Genomic DNA, 17,687 nt, shown 5'->3' on the forward strand with positions numbered 1-17,687 from the left:
CGCAGGGGCTGCGGGGTTGTAGCTGTAGTGTGATGAACAGGCCGTGGCTCGGTGACTGAGGTCCTTGATGATCTTCTTGGCCTTCCTGTGACACCGGGTGCTGTAGATGTCCTGGAGGGAAGGCAGTGTGCCCCCGGTGATTCGTTAGGCTGACCGCATCACCCTCTGGAGAGCCCTGCGATTGCGGACGGTGCAATTGCATAAAGTCATCATAAGCATCAGGGGACTCAATGTTGTTTTCCAGGGTGGTCAATGAGAATGTTGAATTTGGTTAATAAACATGTCATGGTTTATTTGCTTGGTGTGACTTATTCGATCGATTATACGTTTCGTAATGCTTAGGTTGTTACGAGTGTACTGATATAATTAGGATGCGTGACATCCTGACAACTTTGAGAAAAAACACTTGATATCAGAGTTGTGTCTGTCGTTCACATGCATATCAGCCATCTCATTGGCTAGAATGGACCCACCTGATTTGGCCTACTCTCGAATGCCTTCCATTTTTAAAGAAATCTATTTCCATTGTTAGAGCGTACACATGAGTATCTGGTTAATATAACAGACAATCTGTGTGCAAGATAAACACAGCATTCCATTGGAAATAATTGTACTTCAGGTGTACCAAAACACAATGACGTTGTCGGTCTGATCGAGGTGTCACCCTCTGAGTTTTGACAGCAACACATGACAACGTAGGACCCTCCAAGCGAGTTGGTAAGGGAGAGGGGCTGGTTTGGGATCATAGAGATAGATAGAGGACTCATCTTGATATCTGTGCTATTATAGCATCTGTGACAGCATGGGCAGAGCCACAACCCACAGGAATCCCCACCCAGTTGACTACTTTGATTACATTAAAATGGTGGAAGTATGGTGGAAGCCAATGGCGCTTCCTGTGCCAAAACTGCCTTTTGGCCACTAAAGGCTTCTATCATTATCTATGTTTGGGATTCACCAAAGTTATTTGTACGCACAGTATCTTCACATATCCACCACAAGACAGCGTTGTAAGTCTATTTAAATATTAATGATTAAAGCTGTTTGATACATTTGTTAACTTTTAACAACATTATAGCATTAGAACTATTGCATAATTTTTGTATTTTGTTTTATCATTACAAAAAAGCAAACTTTCAAATATCTTAGCCATATTTTAGAGTAATCGTCTGTGCTAATTGAGCAGAATACACCATATTATTGCAATAAAGATTATATTTAAATTTTAACCAATCTTGTTAACTTTTGCTCCAATTGTGTATTTAATTTAACTAAGGAGACTACATGTGAATTTTGATTCTGCAATCTAAAATGTGTCTTGACCTTGATTTAAACTGGATTATGACTTTTCATTCAGGTTGCATTACTTAAAAAATAATAATATTAGAAATGTTGCAATAACAATATCAGGGTCTAGCATTAATGATAATGAGTAGAGCTCTGTAAGGCCTCCATGTTAGTATGTACTCTGTGGCATGGTCTACACATTGGCACACTCCCTGGAACCTGATATGGGTGGCCAGGTCAGCAGACAGATTCACAGCCCAGGCTCATCTGCCTCTTTAACTGTATGGACTGTTACTACAAATGGACGCTTTGGCTGCTCCAACGGACAGGGGGAAAGGCTGGTACCTTTCCCTAATAGCACCAAACACCAAAGGACCAACTTTTGCCTGGTTGGACTCATCAAGACTCTACTGTAATTCCCAGGTACTAGTGATATACCTTTAATTTCCTGGTTCATTTGTCCAAAAAAGGTGAGAGTGAGTGTTGAGTGGCTTTTAGCAGTTGTATTTCACATTTCTTGGTCAACACATTCTTGGGATGTATTCCCCAGGAGAGTACTTTTGCCTTTCAAGAGGGATTAAACTATGATGTGGTAACTGAACAATACAGTGGGTATCCTAAGTATTCACCCTCCTTGGATTTCTTCACATTTCATTGTGTTACTGCGGAGCAGTTGCAGTACCAGGCGGTGATACAGCCCGACAGGACGCTCTGGATTGTGCATCTGTAGAAGTTTGTGAGTGCTTTTGGTGACAAGCCACGCAGTCGTGGGCGAACAGGGAGTTCAGGAGAGTGCTCAGAAAGCACCCTTGTGGGGCCCCAGTGTTGAGGATCAGCGGGGTGAAGATGTTGTTTACCTACCCTCAACACCTGGGGGCGGCCCGTCAGGAAGTCCAGTACCCAGTTGTACAGGGCGGGGTCGAGACCCAGGGCCTCGAGCTTGATGACGAGTTTGGAGGGTACTATGGTGTTAAATGCTGAGCTGTAGTCGATGAACAGCATTCTCACATAGGTATTCCTCTGGTCCAGATGGGTTAGGGCAGTCTCTCAAAGCACTTCATGATGACGGAAGTGAGTGCTACGGTGCGGTAGTCGTTTGGCTCAGTTACCTTAGCTTTCTTGGGAACAGGATTAATGGTGGCCCTCTTGAAGCATGCAGGAACAGCAGACTGGGATAAGGATTGATTGAATATGTCCGTAAACACACCTGCCAGCTGGTTTGCGCATGCTCTGAGGACGCGGCTGGTGATGCCATCTGGGCCTGCAGCCTTGCGAGGGTTAACACATTTAAATGTTTTACTCACGTCGGCTGCAGTGAAGGAGAGTCCACAGGTTTTGGTAGTGGCTGTGTCAGTGGCACTGTATTGTCCTCAAAGCGAGCAAAAAAGTTATTTAGTCTGTCTGGGAGCAAGACATCCTGGTCCGCAACGGGGCTGGTTTTCTTTTTGTAATCAGTGATTGACTGTAGACCCTGCCACATACCTCTTGTGTCTGAGCCGTTGAATTACTTGGCCTACTTGGTCTCTATACTGACGCTTAGCTTGTTTGATTGACTTGCGGAGGGAAAAGCTACACTGTTTGTATTCGGTCATGTTTCCGGGCACCTTGCCCTGGTTAAAAGCAGTGGTTCGCGCTTTCAGTTTTTCGCGAATGCTGCCATCAATCCACGGTTTCTGGTTTGGGAATGTTTTAATCGTTGCTGTGGGTATAACATCGACAATGCACTTTCTAATGAACTCGCTCACCGAATCAGCGTATTCGTCAATGTTGTTGTTGGACTCAATGCGGAACATATCCCAATCCACGTGATCGAAGCAGTCTTGAAGCATGGAATCAGATTGGTTGGACCAGCGTTGAACAGACCTGAACGCGGGAACTTCTTGTTTTAGTCTCTGGCTGTAGGCTGGAAGCAACTAAATGGAGTCGTGGTCAGCTTTTCCAAAAGGAAGGGCGGGGGAGTGCCTTATATGCATTGCGGAAGTTAGAATAACAATGATCCAGGGTTTTACCAGCCCTGGTTGCCCAATCGATATGCTGAATTTAGGGACTCTTGTTTTCAGATTAGCCTTGTTAAAATCCCCAGCTGCAATGAATGCAGCCTTAGGATATGTCAAACAAAGTTCATTCAGGGCCATGATGTGTCTGCTTGGGGGGGAATATATACGGCTGTGATTATAATCGAAGAGAATTCCCTTGGTAGATAATGCGGTCAACATTTGATTGTGAGGAATTCAGGTGAACAGAAGGACTTGAATTCCTGTATGTTTTTTATGATCACACCACGTCTCGTTAATCATAAGGGATACCCCCCGCCCCTCTTCTTACCAGAAAGATGCTTGTTTCTGTCGGCGCGATGCGTGAAGAAACCAGCTGGCTGCTCCGTGAGCTATGTTTCCGTGACGCAAAGAACGTTACAGTCTCTGATGTCTCTCTGGAAGGAAACCCTTGCTCGGATTTCATCAACCTTGTTGTCAAGAGACTGGACGTTGACGAGTAGTATGCTAGGGAGTGGTGCGCGATGTGCCCGTCTCCAGAGCCTGACCAGAAGGCCGCTTCGTTTGCTCCTTTTACGACGTCGTTGTTTTGGGTCGCCGGCTGGGATCCGATCCATTGTTCTGGGTGAAAGGCAGAACACAGGATCCGCTTGGGTAAAGTCATATTCCTGGTCGTAATGATGGTGAGTTGACGTTGCTCTTATATTCAATAGTTCCTCTCGGCTGTATGTAATGGAACCTAAGATTACCTGGGGTACCAATGTAAGAAATAACACGTAAAAAAAATACTGCATAGTTTCCTAGGAACGTGAAGCGAGGCGGCCATCTCTGTCGGTGCCGGAAGTATCATATAGTATCATACAGTACTGGGTCTGCCACCCCCCCTTGCCTCCAGAACAGCCTAAATTCTTCAGGGCGTGGATGCCACAAGGTGACGGAAACGTTTGCTGCTCAATTGGTATCAAGGGATCTAACGTGTACCAGGGAAACATTCCCCACACCATTACACCACCAGCTTGTACCAGGCAGGATGGGTCCATGGATTCATGCTGCTTATGCTAAATGCTGACTGTCATCAGCATGGTGCAACAGGAACCGTGATTCGTCAGACCAGGTAATGTTTTTCCACTCCTCAAATTGTCCAGTGTTGGTGATCGCGTACCCACTGGAGCCACTTCTTCTTGTTTTTAGCTGATAGGAGTGGTCGTCTGCTGCATTAGCCCATCCGGGACAAAGATCGACAAGTTGTGCTTTTTGAGATGCCATTCAGCACGCCACTGTTGTACTGTGCCGTTACTTGTCTGTTTGCGGCCAACTTTTTAGCTTGCACGATTCTTGCCATTCTCCTTCGACCTCTCTCATCAACTAGCTGTTTTCACCCACAGGACTGCCTTTGACTGGAGGTTTTTTGTTTCTCGCACATTCTTGGTAAACTCTAGACACTGTTGTACGTGAAAAGCCAAGGAGGGAGGACATTTCTGGCAATCATACCCCCCTCAAAGTCATTTAGGTCACTCGTTTTGACCATTCCAACGTTACATCAAAAAGTAACTGAAAGCCTCAATGCCTGTCTGCCTACTTCAAATAACAAGCCATGGCCACGTGGCTCACTGTCTGTAGGAGCGATCCATTTCCGTGATTTTCGTGAACGGAATGGTGTACCTATTAAACAGACCGGTGAGTGTATTTTAATTATTTTATTTTATTATTAATTAGTAAAAATGTGTAGAATTTTCTTTTCAATTTGACATTATGGAGTATGTTGTGTAGATCAATGAGAAAAATTACAATTAAATCTATTTCAATCCCACGTTGTAAAGGAAACAAAATACAAAGAAATTCAAGGGGGGTGAATACTTATGATACTCACTGTACAACCTATAGCTATAACAAATTTCCCCTGCAGTATGCAAAATGTGTATTTTGTCCAGTGCATATACGTAAAGATACTGTAAGGAAACCCATAGCAGCCCGGGTGGTCAATCTGGTTCATTCTAGTTTATTTAGTCTCTAATCCAGGCCCTGTCAGATTGTGTGAAGGACCTTCTCTATCCATTCCAGAAGGAGGCCATTGACCTGGTAGTGTGTATAGATGCAATGGGATTCATCCTCGGTAAACAACCAGTCAAGAATGTTTTAGGAAAACACACAATCTCAACCAATCTGCTCATGTGTTGTTGCTGAAGTGTGGCTCCATGCTACTTACTTGATGCTAATTTTATTTCATATCCAGCAAGCTCCACTGAAAGGGCAGGAAACCTAACCCCCTTGGCAATGATACTTAATTTAGGGGTAGTACACATAGGTCCTGCTTGGAGAATTGCGTCACCAAGGACACACTTTCAGAGTACCATGCAATTCAAAATAAAACCCTTGCTAAATCAATCACAGTATGTGTGAAATAGATCTATATGGATTGATCTGTATGGAATGCTGCTGTCACTTCAATTTCTTCGGAGAGAAAATTGATTGGTGAAATGAACGCGCAATCTCATCAATACAATAACAGTCTATCTGTGCTGTTTCTAAAATGTCATTTTTATCTTGGTGGTTTTCAGGATCGGCTGTGGCCACCACCCTTGGAAAGGGCTTTCTGGCTATCTGCAAAGCAGGACACCTGCACATACAAACCCAGAGCCAAGAGTACAGTGACTACTCAGACAGAGAGAAGATGGTGGAGGTTCGCCTGGATGTGTTAAGGCCAGGTGAGTCACCATCACAGTCTGACAGCATAGTTTTCTTTCCTTGGTGAATAAGTCACAATTTTGAGTCTATGGCCAATGAACGGACACCACTCGTCTAAGGTTTCAAGAGTCCTGCCTTGTTTGTAGAATCTTGAGGTGAAGGATAAAGAGACAGACTCATTAACATGAATGTAGCAATGGACAACATAGTGTGATAGACAAGCTCAATGAACCCACAAGCAGAGAGGCAGTATGGCCTGTTTTGGCTCTGACGTTGTATTTGTTTCAATGAATGCAACCATGGCCTCATTCCCTCCAGACATAACCACTCTTATTTCCTGTGACATAATGCCCTCTAGTGTTGGTGCAGGAACCAAGGGCCCTACTCTGTATAGCAAATATTTAAGGAAACATTTGCCCTTCAAGGTGATTCTCTGAATGTGTTTTGTACTGTATCTCAGTAGGACTGCCAGTGTGCATACTGTGAGTTAGGAGTTTGAATAGAAATGCGGTGTAGATCCCAAATGGCACCCTATTCCCTTATTTTGACCAGTGCCCATAGAGCTAGTAATGCACTATGCAGGGAATAGGGTGCCATTTGGGACACAACCACAACCACTAGTTGGTCTGTCTCTGTGCTTCAGGTGCTGATAGTGGACCAGTGGATAGAGACCGTAGGAACCATGAAGGCTGCTATCAAACTGGTGGAGCGACAGGGAGCGACTGTTGTAGGTCAGTGTGTAATCTCAGTGCCAGACAATGTGTCTCATTGTAGGTAGGCTAGACTTGATTTAACTTGTTGTATCACTGAGAAGTGCAAAAAATATATACTGTAATCACAACGGTATACTTTAAAGTTTTCTTCTACCTTAATTATTATCAAGTAAAAGTAATGCATATTTGCAGGTGTTGCTGCTGTGGCCATTGAGAACAGCGAGGGAGTGACCAGTCCCATGATCGCCACGGTAAGCACGGGGAGTTGGCTCAGGTCTCCAACCTGACTCTGCCACACTTCCCGTGTGCCCCCTGGCTGCCTCTCGGGCTTCCTTGCCAGCCGTGTTTCCTCGTATCGCCAGTTCCCTTTTCCTGCTGCCTCCGCTCTCCTGGCTGTTCCCATGGGAGGCGATCCCTTCCAGCCTGGATCTCCTCCCATGTGTATGATCCCTTGCCGTCTAGAATGTCCTCCCATGTCCAGTCTTCTTTTCCACGCTGCTTGGTCCTTGGATGGTGGGTAGTTCTGTAACGGCCGTTGGTGGAAGAAGGTGAGGACCAAGGTGCAGCGTGGTACGTCTTCATCTTTTATTAGTTGAACTGAACACTGAATTGCAAAACAACAAAGAGAACAACCGAAACAGTTCTGTCTGGTGCAGACACAAAAACAGAAAGCAACTACCCACAAAAACCCAGTGGGAAAAAGAAAAATTTTACTTTAGCAGACCTAACTATCTAAATATTTTAAGGTTCCCAATCAGAGACAACGATAGACAGCTGCCTCTGATTGAGAACCACACTCGGCCAAACACACAGAAATAGAAACACATAGAAAAAGAACATAGAATTCCCACCCCAACTCACGCCCTGACCAAACCAAAATAGAGACATAAAAAGGATCTCTAAGGTCAGGGCGTGATAGTTTCCATGATGTGCCATGTTGTGTTGCTGCCTAGCTATGTTGTTGTCTTAGGTCTCTCTATATGGTGTTGTGTTGTGTGTTTTGTCCTATATATAATGTATACCTATTTTTTCATATATTTTTTTAATCCCAGCCCCTGTAATAAGAATTTGTTCTTTTTATTTTACCCTTATTTAACTAAGCAAGTCAGTTCAGAACAAATTCTTATTTTCAATGACAGCCTAGGAACAGTGGACTAAATGCCTGTTCAGGGGCAGAACGACAGATTTGTACCTTGTCAGCTCGGGGATTTGAACTGGCAACCTTCCGGTTACTAGTCCACCGCTCTAACCACTAGGTTACCCTGCCGTTCTTTACTGACTAGCCTAGTTAAATAAAGGTTATACAACAACAATCCTAATGTTGTATTTCTTAGTCATTTAGAAACAACAACAAAAATAACTTTGAAAATGTGGAGTAGGTCGTGTAGATTGAAAGGAAAAAATATTTAATTGAATAAATGTTTTGTATTTGTATTTTAAGGAAGCAAAATGTGAAGATTGTGCAAAGGGTGTGTAGACTTTCACTAGCGACCTTATGTATTATTGTTTCATATTAAGAGGCCCTGGCTAATATGACAAACAGTTATAAAACATAATTGAATAACAGATTAGTGACTCATCCTATATAGGACTTTTAATAATAACTTTGAATTAGTCTAATTAAAGGTAAACAGCAGTTTGATTTGATACAGAGCAGTGATTTTAAAGCTTATATCTATATTATAGAGGTAAGTGTAGTAGTTTTTGATACACAGTATATCTTTATAGTCAAAACTTACATCTGCAATTAAACATATTAGAAAAAAAAGTAAATAATATTTATTGTCTAAAAGGACAACTAGACATATGTATGCACATTTCACTCTGATTATGATATTCAACTAGAGGGATAATATAAGATCAGTCATTCAAATATCGCATATAATTGAAAATGAATCAATCTCAGTTATATTATTGTCTCTAACGTAGATGAGGTACATCTGACTAATACACATCTCTCATACTGTATGAACACCTCTGTGCTGCTAAAAATAGGACTATCCAAACAATGAAATCATACTCCTTAGCTAGCATAATATAACCTCCCAGGGTGGAGTCATGAATTTCCATCTATGCTATAGTTACAAATTGTGCAAAAAACATATAGCATGCAAACAACACTAGACAAAACACTGTAAAAACTCTAATAGGCCTAATGGTGGTGTCTTAAAAATATCCATATTAGGTATTTGAAGACATCCATGATTGTCCATACTCCATAGTGACGCGATAATCTGTCAACACTCAAAAACTGGAATTGTACAGTATGGAGTGCAATGACATAGAGGAAATTCTATTCCGAAACTATAGATAGGCAAAAATAAGACAAACACCACAGGAATCCACATCCAACCAAGGAGCTGTTCTTTCTGGGCCAGCAGAAATGAAAATCAAATGCCTGTGGAAGCAAATGTCTCTGTCCCGTCTGCTAGCTCTCACTGCAAATTCCATGTGTCTGGGAGTGGTCCGTGGTTCTCAGTTTCTCTTCTGAGTAAATGATGCTTTTTGCTTTGGTACCTTTTAACTGTAGTAGTCACGTGTTTGTCTTCATTGACAACAGTTTGACTGTTTCTTCTTTGATGTTGCATACACGTTGTTTGAATTACTGTTAATTTCTGAAACAAACAAATAAACTTGCATGAAAAAAGGCTCTTGTGTGTTTCTTATGTTACTCATACAAGGGCCTGTCTGTAACCTAGTCAGGGTTAACATGGCGAGAGAAGTGATGTTATTAATGTTACATACAGTGGCTTGCGAAAGTATTCATCCCCTTGGCATTTTTCCTATTTTGTTGCTTTACAGCCTGGAATTACAATTTTTGGGGGGGGTGGTATCATTTGATTTACACAAAATTCTTACCACTTTGAAGATGCAAAATATTTTTTATTGTGAAGCGAACAAGAAATAAGACAAAAAAACAGAAAACTTGAGCGTGCATAACTATTCACCTCACCAAAGTCAATACTTTGTAGAGCCACCTTTTTCAGCAATTACAGCTGCAAGTCTCTTGGGTATGTCTCTACAAGCTTGGCACCTCTACCCACTGGGATTTTTGCCCAATCTTCAAGGCAAAACTGCTCCTGCTCCTTCAAGTTGGATGGGTTTCGCTGGTGTACAGCTATCTTTAAGTCATACCACCGATTCTCAATTGGATTGAGGTCTGGGCTTCGACGAGGCCATTCCAAGACATTTAAATGTTTTCACTTAAACCACTTGTGTGTTGCTTTAACAGTATGCTTAGGCTCATTGTCCTGCTGGAAGGTGAACCTCCGTCCCAGTCTCAAATCTCTGGATGACTGAAACAGATTTCCCTCAAGAATTTCCCTGTATTTAGCACCCCCCATCATTCCTTTAATTCTGACCAGTTTCCCAGTCCCTGCCGAATAAAAACATCCCCCACAGCATGATGCTGCCACCACCATGCTTCACTGTGGGAATGATGTTCTCGGGTGATGAGAGGTGTTGGGTTTGAGCCAGACATAGCGTTTTCCTTGACGGCCAAAAAGCTCAATTGTATTCTCATCTGACCAGAGTACCTTTTCCCATATGATTGGGGAGTCTCCCACATGCCTTTTGGCGAATATCAAACGTGCTTGCTTATTTTATTTCTGTCAGGATTTGGCCAGGGTTGTTCCGGTTTTTGGTCACTAGATGCCCCCATTGTGCCTTTTGACCTTTTGTTTTCCCTTGATCCCCATTATTATTTGCACCTGTGCCTCGTTTCCCCTGATTGTATTTAAACCCTTTGTTTTCCTCAGTTCTTTGCTCTGTGTTTGTATGTTAGCACCCAGCCCCAGTACTCTGTGAACTCTTGTTGATCCCGGTGGACTCTCTTGTGGAATTCTGTTTTTGTTCTTGTTTGTTTGTTTGTTTGTTTTTTGAGTATCTTTTGAGGCTTTTTGTGCTATACCTTCCACCTTGTGGATTTACCTTTTTTGTCTTGGAGGATTACCTTTGTTCTTGTGGAATTCCTTTTGAGGTTGTGGAGTTACATGTTTTCCTGAAGAACTTCACTTTTTACTTCATTAAATACACCGTCTCAAGTACTGCTGTGCCTGCCTCATCTTCTGGGTTCTGCCGACTATTCGTGGCTCAGTTAGTTAAGTGACTGTTTCTCACTCCGGAGACCCGGGTTCGTAACCGGGTCCTGTCAATTTCTTTAAGCAATGACTTTTTTCTGGCCACTCTTTAGTAAAGCCCAGCTCTGTGGAGTGTATGGCTTAAAGTGATCCAATGGACAGATGCTCCAATCTCCGCTGTGGAGCTTTGCAGCTCCTTCAGGGTTATCTTTGGTCTCTTTGTTGCCTCTCTGATTAATGCCCTCCTTGCCATGAGTTTTGGTCCGTGAGTTTCTCTCTTGGCAGGTTTGTTGTGGTGTCATATTCTTTCCATTTTTAAATAATGGATTTAATGGTGCTCCATGGGATGTTTAAAGTTTCTGATATTTTTTTATTACCCAACCCTGATCTGACCTTCTCTACAACTTTGTCCCTGACCTGTTTGGAGAGCTCCTTGGTCTTCATAGTGCCGCTTTCTTGGTGGTGCCCCTTGCTTAGTGGTGTTGCAGACTCTTTGGCCTTTCAGAACAGGTGTATATATACTGAGATCATGTGACACTTAGATTGCACATGGGTGGACTTTATTTAACTAATTATGTGACTTCTGAAGGTAATTGGTTGCACCAGATCTTATTTAGATGCTTCATAGCAAAGGGTGTGAATACATATGCACTCACCACTTTTCCCTTTCTTATTTTAAGTATTTTTATTTCACATCAACAATTTTGACTGTTTTGTGTATGTCCATTACATGAAATCCAAATAAAAATGTATTTAAATTACAGGTTGTAATGTAACAAAATAGGATAAACACCAAGGGGATGAATACTTTTGCAAGGCACTGTAACGCTTGTTTCCATATTTTAACAGTGTACAGCTGTATACTCACTGATAACGTCCCCAATGTGCCTTGATCCACTCTTCTCTAGCTCTGCCAGAACGTTGGCCTCAAATGCCAAAGATGCAATACGGAAGAAAAACTCCCTCACATTTTCCCCTACAACAAAAACAAGAGAAAAACATGAAGTCACGTTTGTTCCTCAGATATTTAAACAATTTGTTTATGATAATTGATAATATCGCCTTACAAACAAGTAGGCTGCATCCTATCATATTGCTACCAATCTCAACATTGATTTGATGTATTAGCCCACCCACCAGTCAATGATGACAAGGCCCAATATTCTGCTTTGATTTCCTCAGCCAGTTCGATGGCATCCTGTTCAATCTGAGAGTACTGAGCAGGAGACTGAGGAAATAGCATAGAGAAGAGGAAAATACAAACCCAATAGAAAAAAACATACTGTATAAAAAATAATATACAGTATTCCATGCATTTTATACATAATCTTTTTCAATATCTTAGTATCCAGTATATAGTCTGAACTTTGACTTGTAGAAAAATGCATTCCTGTGGTACGGTGTTTAATAAGACATGGATACTTGATGCCGTTGGCCTTTATCCAAAAAAATCCACATTTGACCTTCCCCTAAAGCAACAACATACCACTGGAACAGAGGTGAATACTGGGACAGTGGTTAAGAAGTGGCTAAGTTGTATCCTCATCATGAAGTATGATCTTGAAATGGAGAGACTAAAACGGATCAATTGTGCCTCTGAAGAATGTATATCAAAAGAGTAAACACATACACTTAGGTCTTTCTTTGTGCCCACCAGGAAAAGCTGCACATTGGTAGGATCATTCTCCTTCAAGGCATCGTCAAGCCACTGCCTGTGGACAAACACAGCGACATTCAAATATGTTAAATAGAGTTTACAGAGCACACGTGCAGCTGAAATGCACATCCATAGTCATGTCAGGTGATTCTCATGTATTTTACCTTGCATGGCCCAAAGATGCCACATCATTTACATCGAACACAATAACAATAGCTGGAAAACAAAATGAACGTCATTAGTAAACTCAAACCTCATCACATCTGTCCCTAAGAACATGGCAAATTGTTATAGGTCATAATGAATGATGTAGAGACATAAAAACTGTTCAAAAGAGAAACTCCCCTTACTCTGAGCTCCCCTGTAGTATGTGGAAGCAATACACTTGAACCTCTCCTGCCCTGCAGTGTCCCACCTATAGAGGAGAAAGATATTGGTGAGTGAAGGGACACAGGTTATCTCTGGGGATTAATACTGTAGAACACACCATTAGAAAGAGACTCACAACTGTAAGCTGAAAGGCACCCCCAACACTTCAAACCGCTCCATCTCAAAGTCAACACCAATGGTCGCCTTGTAGTTCTTGTCAAATGCATCCTTGCAAAACCTAATGATAAAAGCGTGAAATATTAGGAAAATTGGCTGACAATCTGTACTTACAAACAACCTAGAAAAAATACAACCTGCGGTATTCAAGTTTGCTGTACGCTGTGCATTCCATCTGGTTATTGATTTACCAAAACTGCCCAGTTGACTCATACTGCAATCAAGTACTACGCATCAGCAGTATCCAAGCTTTGCTTACCTATTAATCAGACATGTTTTTCCCACAGCCAGGTCACCAACCACTATGACCTTAGCAATTTTAAACCTACTGGAGGAGAAGGAGACTTTTACAGAGAGACAATCAAAGATCCCAATGAGACACAACATACCACCCTCATCCCCATAATGCCATAAGGTATATACGTATCTAACCTGTATATCTTGAACATGAAAAGGTTTTGTGGCCTACCCACCCTACTGTGCCAGTGCGTTGCTCCTGGCAGGCAGTCTTCACTTTGGAGTTGAACTCATCTTTAGTGTGCACAGCAGCCTTCTTACTGTAAAACTAGATTAGAACATAATGAACACAGTTTTATGAGATTGGTGGCTTGTTAACACTTTACTTGACACCCAGTGTCATAGCACATTATGACATGGCCATAACCATGTCATAATGTGTCATAACAGCTGACATAACCTGTCATAACACTGTCATGACCCATATATTTACACCTGTTGTGACATATGTTGCATTATTTTATGGCTGATTATGACACCTACATAAGAGTGTCAAAACTCACATTTATTCAAATTAGTTTTTGCCATGCCAAGACGTTTCCTTTCGTTTGAAAGTTTGTTTCTTAAATCCTTAGTTTTGTTGATGTTGTAATGAATTCTTCAGTCATGTTTTTTTCATAATATTTTTAATAACTTGTAGAAAATGCACTTTATGACACTGTCAAGAAGCATTATGACCATCATAATCATATAAGCCAGATAGGCCTATCACGTACTGTACATGCCCTTATGTCAGTTATTAGTCTAAAAGTGGGTGTCGGGTCTTGCTCCTGAAATCACCTCCTGCATTCATCCCACTCATCAGCAACAGAACATTGGGGTAGGTGAATGTCTGACATCAACATGTGCTCAATTACAATGGTCAATTGCAAAAAAACGTATATAACATAAACATACTGTTTACACATAGGCTATGGTGTAATAGAATGTTTGCCTTGTGTGGTAGGTTTTGTGGGTATTGACACTCTTATGTAGGTGTCATAACCAGCCCTAAAATAACACAATATGTCACAACAGGTCTAAATATTGTCATGATAGTGTTATGACCATATTATTACACGGTTATGACATGTTATGTCAGCTCTTATGACATGGTTATGACCATGTCATAATGTGTTATGTCGCTGAGTGTCAAGTAAAGTGTTACCGGTGGGTTTGCAAGCTCAGACAAGGTTAACACATTCAAATGATTGTTTTACTGCTAGCATGTAAGATGCTTACCTGAGGAAGCTGGGCAATGATGCGGTCCCTTCGAACAGGAGGCAGCACACTCATGGATGGCATCCGGACAGACATTAGGCCAAGATAACAGTGATCAGAGAGACCTACGGGGTAAAAAAAAAAACAAATAAGGGGAGAGAGAGATTTAGGTTTTATTAACATGAAAATGATGAGCAAGAGTAGCCTATGCCACGTGGTATGACAAGCCACTACATGATTAGCCTATGAGTCAGTCAGTAGCCAGTAACTCCTACATTCTGGAGATGATCCACTAATCTCTATTTTAATCCTATTGTTCTGTGCAAAAAGACAAATATTTACTGGAAGCTGTTTACAACAATATAGCTCATTCATATTGAACCGAGAATAGATTGTAAAAAATAGTCTTGCTGGTTTTGTATAATTGTAATCATGCTCTCCAAGAACCAAAACACGGGGACACATTGAAACATGACCTCCCAAGATGGTTAAACAAAACCGAAGTTTTGTCTACAAAGGCTAAATAAAAAAGCTGCTAACTGGAACAGAGTCCAAGCGGGGATGTCACTGGACTTACATACCTTGTAACGGGTCGGGATGGAGTTCTTTCGTCACGGAGCAGTAACCGTTTTTCAGTCAATAAAAACAATGCTTTGACTTTTAGTTTGGTTTCTAGATTTGAGGATAAATTAACCCCAATCTTTCCAAAACACTCGCCGTATTTGCTTACACCAAATAGACTCGATCTACGAAAGTGAGTGGGGAAAAACGTAGTCTGCAAATGATTTAGTTTTTTAGGCGGACCACTGACTCTGACTCAACTCCAGGTTCTAGTTGGAATTTGGGAAGTATGTTCAGCGCGGGTCGAGTCCCCCTGGCGGCAGATATCATTGGACACAGTGTAGCACAAACAGGCTTTTTTTCTGCAACATTGTTTATTATACATAATCATGTAGGCTACAATCCAACATTATAGTCATTGGCACCCTACTCCGATGATAGAACGCTGGGTTTTCTGACCTTTGATAATTACTGTAGACCTACGTTGCTTTGCCACTTTTTCTATATTCTATGGTCATCGACACTTCCTGTCTCGTGGATACAGGGAGGTGACTGTTGTCTTACCAGTAGTAGCCAATGGAAAATTACAATTAGGCAGGATTTTAACTCAAAATCTTGCAAAATACATTACATTTAGTTTTGAAGCTTCATTTCTGGAAGTGGTCTATTCGTCTTGCATTTGCACCAGCATTCATAAACTATTTAGTTCAGCCTTTCTTAAAGTGGGTCGCGGACCTGTTAATGGTGGGTCGCGACGAGTGAGAGTAAATGTATAATTATTTCATTAATGGAATTGATTTAGCCAAGTGCATCTGCGCTCTCCGTTCGGTGCGCTCTCTGCTTAATCTTAAACAGGAGGTCTTTGCTCAGTTTGTCAGCTGCGCGGGTGTGCTTCGCGGTTTACGGATCTTTTTTTCTGCCGTATTCTTGAAGATCACTCCGCGACACACACTATGCAGCGCTGTGGTTCAGCAGCAGATGATGCGTTGTCTGCCATCGACTTGTCAGTCCAACACGCCATCACTCGCCGTTGTCATCAAATGGACTCATGCTAGCTACAAGTTCTGACTTACTGAGCTCAATTGTCATGAAACGCATATACAGCGATGCATTTCTTTCTCTTTCATACAAACGTATAACGAAGAGCGCCCACAATGTGTTTTGTGTGTGGAAGGGCTTAGTAATGAGTCTCTTCACGAACAAATTAGTAAAATGACACGTCTTGACAATACATTCACAGCATGATGGTAAACTGGGAGTTATTTCAAAACGGCATAACGTAAATTCACGTAAGCCTTGGTCCGTACAATTGCCCTTATTTTAGCGCCCCAAAAACGTAATACTTCCAGATCAACTGTAATGTCAATACCATTGTAAAGCACGATTTATCCCCTTTCCAACAGAATCAATTACATGACCTAAACGCTGCCCGTTTCTGCATAATTCAAGCAGGCAATGAGATCTGTCCGGTCTTTTTTTAAATGGTGGGTGGGGAAGCGAACCTAATGCGTGATAGTGAGAAGGAGAGATGTTGTGTGGGAAAATAGCTTTTTTTTCCACTGATCTGTCAAACTTATCACCTTATCGCCTCTAAAATGTAAATATAACACTATAAAGTGTTTATATAATTTGTCATTATATACCTATTTGAATGTTTGTCTCAAATTTGAATCGGGTTTTTAGGACGGTGCTAAAGTGATCTTCGAAGTAAACAGCGGCTTTGAAAATGATGATCGCATGCAATGATGACGAAAAAAATGACTAGGTATCCCCTCTTACCCCCTTCACTGTCCATTTCTTGTTTTTAAAGGATGATAGAAGTGCTCCACCTGGTGGAGGCTGTAAGACAGAATTAGTTGCCTTATGCGTGCTGTACGTTACGACATGAGACGTCAAGATGTAACGGAGGGTCAGTTTTTTCAACTTTTCACCAATACTATAGAGCCATTACCATTTCGATCAACGCTTGAATGGAAACCTAGTTCACACCCCCGATTTTGACGTCAACACAGTCGCTACAGTCCCATTCGTTTTCTTTGTAGCCTCATTTGAATGTTGCGGTTGCGCACATTTGTACTGAATGAGGTGAGTTTACATTAATGCTTCAGGAAACAGTGCTTCGACAGTGGAAAAGTAAGTTAGCTAGTAAGCTATTGCTGTCATTTTATAACAGGTGGTGGATGATAAGCAGAAATAAGGGAGTACTAACTAACTCTCATAGTAGTAGATGTGAGTTTCTCTTTCAAACAATCCGCTGGCCTTGTACACAGCTAATAGCCAACATTCGCCAAAGCAAGCTAGCTACTGATAGTGTAACCCTAGTAACGGTACAGATGAAGATGAAAAATGATAAGGCCAGTACATCTTACTGTATAAATTATTGTTGAAAACTACTCTAGGTTGGAACTGTTGTTGTTAAAATACAATAATAATTGTTATTCTTAACTGAAATTAACTGATTGAAGCAAAATGCTTTTGAGGCAAACACAGTTCTGGGTTGCTCATCTACAGCAGGAAGCAGTCTCCTGACTGACTGAGAAAGCAGTATACGTATATGTTCTGGTCCAGTTTGTCACCACATATAGTTGAAGTCGGAAGTTTACATACACTTAGTTTGGAGTCAGTAAAACTCGTTTTAGTTCAAGCTAGATCGCAAATGGGTCTTCCA

The 17,687-nt window shown here is 41.6% G+C and overlaps 2 protein-coding genes across 4 annotated transcripts; one reads left to right on the forward strand and one right to left on the reverse strand.

The window, feature by feature from the left end:
* The first annotated feature begins 1,538 nt into the window (after positions 1 to 1,538).
* On the forward strand, positions 1,539 to 7,190 carry zgc:174895 (uncharacterized protein LOC100126024 homolog). Of its 2 annotated transcripts, XM_046313616.1 has the most exons (5): positions 1,539 to 1,710; positions 5,301 to 5,394; positions 5,840 to 5,990; positions 6,588 to 6,697; positions 6,872 to 7,190. In XM_046313616.1, exons 1-5 carry the CDS (start codon positions 1,588 to 1,590, stop codon positions 6,964 to 6,966), a joined length of 573 nt encoding a protein of 190 aa, XP_046169572.1. In that variant the 5' UTR covers positions 1,539 to 1,587; the 3' UTR covers positions 6,967 to 7,190. The 2 variants fall into 2 exon arrangements, 1 of the variants encoding a protein (XP_046169572.1); XR_006833538.1 differs by lacking the exons at positions 5,301 to 5,394; positions 6,872 to 7,190 and having other exon boundaries at positions 1,554 to 1,710; positions 5,840 to 5,986; positions 6,610 to 6,697.
* An 874-nt stretch (positions 7,191 to 8,064) lies between these two features.
* LOC124006383 (ras-related protein Rab-34-like) lies at positions 8,065 to 15,883 on the reverse strand. Of its 2 annotated transcripts, none has more exons than XM_046316373.1 (11): positions 15,040 to 15,883; positions 14,480 to 14,583; positions 13,435 to 13,526; positions 13,221 to 13,289; positions 12,921 to 13,022; positions 12,766 to 12,830; positions 12,580 to 12,631; positions 12,389 to 12,470; positions 11,896 to 11,986; positions 11,627 to 11,734; positions 8,065 to 9,294 (listed from the first exon to the last, which is right to left on the reverse strand). In XM_046316373.1, exons 2-11 carry the CDS (start codon positions 14,552 to 14,554, stop codon positions 9,227 to 9,229), a joined length of 804 nt encoding a protein of 267 aa, XP_046172329.1. In that variant the 5' UTR covers positions 14,555 to 14,583; positions 15,040 to 15,883; the 3' UTR covers positions 8,065 to 9,226. The 2 variants fall into 2 exon arrangements, with proteins under 2 accessions (XP_046172329.1, XP_046172330.1); XM_046316374.1 differs by having other exon boundaries at positions 13,221 to 13,286; positions 15,040 to 15,875.
* Positions 15,884 to 17,687: the final 1,804 nt, after the last annotated feature.

The sequence above is a fragment of the Oncorhynchus gorbuscha genome, linkage group LG19, assembly GCF_021184085.1.
Source record: "Oncorhynchus gorbuscha isolate QuinsamMale2020 ecotype Even-year linkage group LG19, OgorEven_v1.0, whole genome shotgun sequence".
NCBI lineage: Eukaryota > Metazoa > Chordata > Actinopteri > Salmoniformes > Salmonidae > Oncorhynchus > Oncorhynchus gorbuscha.

What these genes read in the sequence shown, in the direction of transcription:
- zgc:174895 (XM_046313616.1), top strand. Translation starts at nt 1,588, where the DNA reads ATGGACGCTTTGGCTGCTCCAACGGACAGGGGGAAAGGCTGGTACCTT. An exon ending in GACTCTACTGTAATTCCCAG is followed by an intron (nt 1,711 to 5,300) that starts GTACTAGTGATA and finishes TCTCTAATCCAG; the next exon opens with GCCCTGTCAGATTGTGTGAA. An exon ending in GATGTGTTAAGGCCAGGTGA is followed by an intron (nt 5,991 to 6,587) that starts GTCACCATCACA and finishes CACAACCACTAG; the next exon opens with TTGGTCTGTCTCTGTGCTTC.
- LOC124006383 (XM_046316373.1), bottom strand. Translation starts at nt 14,554, where the DNA reads ATGTCTGTCCGGATGCCATCCATGAGTGTGCTGCCTCCTGTTCGAAGG. An exon ending in GCACAAAGAAAGACCTAAGT is followed by an intron (nt 11,987 to 12,388) that starts GTATGTGTTTAC and finishes CTATTTCCTCAG; the next exon opens with TCTCCTGCTCAGTACTCTCA. An exon ending in GGCCTTGTCATCATTGACTG is followed by an intron (nt 11,735 to 11,895) that starts GTGGGTGGGCTA and finishes TTTTTGTTGTAG; the next exon opens with GGGAAAATGTGAGGGAGTTT.